Source organism: Palaemon carinicauda, chromosome 20 (genome assembly GCF_036898095.1).
Source record: "Palaemon carinicauda isolate YSFRI2023 chromosome 20, ASM3689809v2, whole genome shotgun sequence".
Taxonomy (NCBI): domain Eukaryota; kingdom Metazoa; phylum Arthropoda; class Malacostraca; order Decapoda; family Palaemonidae; genus Palaemon; species Palaemon carinicauda.
In genome coordinates, this window is record NC_090744.1 from 119,831,669 (window position 1) to 119,837,076 (window position 5,408).

A 5,408-nucleotide genomic window follows, 5' to 3' on the forward strand; every position below is an offset into this window, starting at 1 on the left:
CCTAATGATTTTTGGCTTAACTGACCGGTATAATGATGCTTGGCTTAACTGCCTGGCCTAATAATGCTTGGCTTAACTGCCTATCCTAAGAATGATTGGCTTAACTGCAAGGCCTAATGATGCTTGGCTTAACTGCCTGGCCTAATGAGGCTTGGCTTAACTGCCTGGCATAATGATGCTTGGCTTAACTGCAAGGGCTATTGATGCTTGCCTTAACTGTCTGGCCTAATAATGCTTGGCTTAACTGCCTGGCAAAATGATGCTTGGCTTAACTGCCTGGCCTAGTGATTTTTGGCTTAACTGCCTGGCCTAATGATGCTTGGCTTAACTGTCTGGCCTTATGATGCTTGGCTTAACTGCCTGGCAAAATGACTCTTGGCTTAACTGAAAGGCCTTATGATGCTTGGCTTATCTGCTTTGCCAGATGATGCTTGAATTAACTGCCTGGAATAATGATGCTTGGCTTAACTGCCTGGCCTAGTGATATTTGGCTTAACTGCCTGGCCTAGTGATTTTTGGCTTAACTGCCTGGCCTTATGATGCTTGGCTTAACTGCCTGGCCTAAAGATGCTTGGCTTAACTGCCTGGCCTAATAATGCTTGGCTTAACTGCCTGGCCTAATGGTGCTTAGCTTAACCGCCTTGGCTAAGGATGTTTGGCTCAACTGACAGGGCTAAGGATGTTTGGCTTAACCACTTTGTCTGAGGGTGTATGGCTTAACTGCCTGGCCTAAGGATGTTTGGCTGACCTGCCTTATCTAAGAAGGTTTGGCTTAACTACCTGGTCTATGTGTGGCTGAACTGTCCGGAAAACACTGAAACGCTTAACTGGCTGGCGTAAAAAGAAGGGCCTAGGTGACTGGACTTGAAATGTTTGGCATGAACGCCTGGACTTAAAATGTTTGGCTTACCTGATTTGTATAGGGGTGCGAGGCTTAACTGCCTGGGCTAAGGTTGTATGGCTTAAATGCCTTGCCTTAGGAACTATGGCTTAGAGGCCATGCCTAAGGAACTTTTGCGTAACTGCCTCAGCTAAGGATGTTTGGCTTAACTGACTAGCCTAAGAATGTTTGGCTTAACTACCTGGCCTAGGGAGGGACGGCTTCCCTACCTGGCATAGGGATGCTTGTCTTAACTGCCTGGCCTGATAATGCTTGAGTTAACTGTATTGCAAAAAAATACTTGGCTTGGATACCTGGCATAAAGAAGCTTGCCTTAAATGCCGGGCATAAGGAGACTTAGCTTAAATGCCTGGCACAATTATGCTTGCCTATGCAGAGCCAAATGATGTTTGGCTTAACTGCAGAGCCTAAAAATGAATGGCTTAAATGCCTGGCCTAATGATAAATGGCTTAAATGCCTAGCCTTATAATGAATGGCTTAAATATCTGGTCTTAGGATGAAAGGCTTAAATGCCTAGCCTTGTAATGAATGGCTTAAATGCCTGGCCTTAGGATGAATGGCTTAAATGCTTGGCCATAAAATGATTGGCTTAAATGTCTGGCCTTAGGGGAATGGTTAAAATGCCTAGCCTTATAATGAATGGCTTAAATGCCTAGTCTCATAATGAATGGCTTAAATGCCTGGCCTTAGGATGAATGATTTAAAAGCCTGGCCTTAGGATGAAAGGCTTAAATGCCTAGCCTTAGGATGAAAGGCTTAAATGCCTAGCCTTATAATGAATGGCTTAAATGCCTGGCCTTACGACGAAAGGATTAAATGCTTAGTCTTATATTGAATGACTTAAATGCCTGGCCTTAGGATGAATGCATTAAATGCCTGGCCTTATAATTAATGGCCTGAAAGACTAGCCTTAGGATGAATGGCATAAATGCCTGGCCTTAAAATTAATGGCTAAAAGCCTGGCCTTTAAATGAATGGCTTAAATGCCTGGCCTTATAATGAATAGCCTAAAAGACTGGCCTTAGGACTAATAGTTTAAATGCCTGGCCTTTTAATGATTGGCTTAAATGATTGGCCTTAGTATGAATGGCTTAAATGCCTAGCCTTATAATGAAATGCTTAGATGCCTGGCCTTAGGATGAAAGGCTTAAATGCCTAGCCTTATAATATTTGGCTTAAATGCCTGGCCTTAGGATGGAATGTTAAATGCCTGGCCAGAGGACGAGTGGCTTAAATGCCTACCCTGAAAATGAATGGCTTAAATGCCTGGCCCTATAATGCAAGGCTTAAAGGCCTGGCCATAGGATGAATGATTTAAAAGCCTGGCCTTAAGAAGAAAGGTTTAAATGCCTAGCCTTATAATGAATGGCTTAAATGCCTGGCCTTAGGATGAATGATTTAAAAGCCTGGCCTTAGGATGAGTGGCTTAAATGTCTAGCCTTATAATGAATGGCATAAAAGCCCTGCTTAGGATGAATGGCCTAAATTGCTGGCCCTATAATGAATGGCTAAAAGCCTGGCCTTATATTGAGAGGCTTAAATGCCTGGCCTAAAGATGCTGGGCTATAGGAAAGGGTCGTGGAAACCAAGCCTGCAAATATAAAAGTTGGCAAAACCCACCTGATGAGCCCTTCTACCCTTACAAAGAGAAAAATGGCCACTAAATAATTACAGTGCAGTAGTAAACCCTTTGAGTAAAGAAGAATTGTTTGGTAATCTCAGAGTTGTCAGGTGTATGAGGACAGAAGAGAATAGGTAAAAAATAAGTCACACTATTCGCTGTGTATGTGTGTGTGTAAACAAAGGGGAAATGAACCATGGGCAGAGAGAAGGATCCAATGTAGTACTGTCTGGCTAGTCAGAAGACCACAACTCTCTCGCGGTAGTATCTCAACGGTGGCTGGTGCCCTGGCCAACCTATTGCCTACAATATATATATATATATATATATATATATATATATATATATATATATATATATATATATATATGTTTTACTCACGAATAAAGGTGAAGAAAGTTACAAATTAGTTTTTAACAAGTTGAAATCCCTAGAGCCTTTACTAGATCCTATCTCAGTTTTCATAGACTTTGAAATTGCGTCAAAAAATGCAATAGCAAGCATATTCCCACGCGCAAACATATCAGGATGTTTCTTTCATTTAAGGCAGTGTGTGCGGAGAAAAATAATCAACATGTGGCTGAAAGAAAAATATGTGAACGAAGAAAATGTTAGGACGTTGATCAAAATGATGACCTGCACGGCATTTCTCCCTACGGGTGATGTCATAAAAGGGTTTGAAGCCTTGCGTAATTTGGAAAGTTATGACTAAGATCTCGACGTAATTTTCGATTATTTTGAATATACCTATATCGGCCGCCCAATGTCAAACAACCGGAGAAGACCCAGATTTCCGTTATCATTGTGGAACGTTTTCGAGAGGTTTCAAATGGTTCTTCCCCGAACAAACAATGCCGTGGAAGGATGGTATACTGCTTTCCATTAGGAAAGGAAGAGAGCCTACAGAGGACTAAATATTTGGGAATAATGTCAGGAGAGCCTTTACGTAAGAAGAGGAAATATGAGAACTCAGAAAGAAGACCTAAGAGCGTTATTGATTCTAGAGAAGATGTAGAAATTAGTTTACCTTAAACACATAACTTACAAAATTACATTTTGAATAAATTTACATTATTATAGGTATATTTCATGAATTTCTTGAATTTTTACATATTAGCTTTTATATGTTTTTCTGTAAAAAATAAAAAAAAATTACATTTTAGTTTTATTTTTTTTACACCCAAAAATATTCTTTTTTTTTTACACACACACACACACACACACACACACATATATATATATATATATATATATATATATATATATATATATATATATATATATTCATTATATTCAACAATTTGACTTAGTTCAAATAGACTTCGCTCAATTCATCTTGTGAAAACTGTCCAAAGTTCGCTCAAACTGACATCGCTTAATAAGCATCGCTCAAATGCACAAAATGTAAGTTCGCAAAAAAGGACTTCGGCGAACGTGACATCGCTCAACTTGACTTCGCTCAAATGAATGGACACGTGTGTATATATATATATATATATATATATATATATATATATATATATATATATATATATATATATATGTGTGTGTGTGTGTGTGTGTGTGTGTGTATATATATATATATATGCTATCGTATTTTTCGTTAATAATTTTTTTTTTAAGTTGTTTTAACACTTTCACGAAAAGTTGAATTTTCATCCGCGAAATGAACATCAAAATTCCCAACGCGTAACTTTCCAGTATCTACCTGACGCATGGGTAATAAACCTCCCCAACACCCACCCACCCCCCCTTCCCCATCAATTCCCCATCCTCCTTCCCCCTACAATACCCCAACCCCTTACTATCACACCGGAGGAAAATAATCTTGAAAAAAAAATCGTATATAACACACGGTGGACTCTTTTACTGGTTTTCATAATGCAGGTCACATACCAGCTGATTCAGTGCTTTAATTTATTTCTTTTCATGAAGGGGGACAGGGGGTTATGCCCCCACACCCAATATCAACCTGTGCTCGACATTCAAAGGAAGGCCAATCGTTTGCCGATGAAAAATCTCCCCGAGACGGAAATGGAAAGGAAATTTCCAGCACAAATAGTGCTGATTTATACACTCTGGACACTTCGTACGTCTGGCTTCTCTATGTAGAGATTTAGATTTTCTCATTTATAGTTTTTTAATAACTCTTCTTTCTATATAAGTGTGTTTCTTATTGCCAGTGAAGATTAGTTCACATAACATTTAAGTAGGCTCCATGAGGCAGTAGAAGAGTTGGGAGACCGAGGCCTACATGGCTAATGTCTATGAAGCAGGAAGAGATAAGGAATGGAGAGGTAGAGACGACTGTCAATATGCGAAGGGGATGATATGATGATAATACTAAGAGTAAAAAGGCAATCACAATTTTGATTTGGTAACAATGGAATTGCTTTATAAATTTCAGATACATGATTTATAACTGGAGCCTAAAAGGCCCTTCACCCCTGAGATGCAACTGTCAAGGGAAAGCTGTCGGTTGAACTAAGAAGTTAATGTTAAGAAATTGCTGCAGCTTTAGAATTAGGGTGAGCTGCGAAGCTCGTTATGTAGCTTATATTGTAATACTACTACTACTATTCTAGGTGAAGGACCCTCCAAAATCAAACATTTGTTCTCTAGTCTTGGATAGTGTCATAACCTCTGTACCATGGTCTTCCACTATCTTGGGTTAGAGTTCTCTGGCTTGAGAGTACACTCAGTGCACACTATTCTATATTATTTCTCTTTCTCTTGTTTTGTTAATAGTTTTTATATTAAATATTCATTTTGGTGTTGTTGATGTTCTTAAAATATTTTATTTTTCCTTGTTTCCTTTCCTCACTGGGCAATTTTCCCTGTTGGAACCTCCTTTGGCTTATAGCATTTTGCTTTTCCAACTAGGA

General features: G+C 39.1%; 1 protein-coding gene across 1 annotated transcript in view; it reads left to right on the forward strand.

The window, feature by feature from the left end:
• Positions 1-4,777: 4,777 nt before the first annotated feature.
• The window catches only part of LOC137660105 (M protein, serotype 5-like), a 6,495-nt gene continuing 5,864 nt past the window's right edge, over positions 4,778-5,408 (forward strand). Inside the window, exon 1 of the mRNA XM_068394822.1 lies at positions 4,778-4,820. Within this exon, the coding sequence (XP_068250923.1) occupies positions 4,778-4,820 (43 nt within the window). The remainder of the gene's footprint in view (positions 4,821-5,408) is intronic.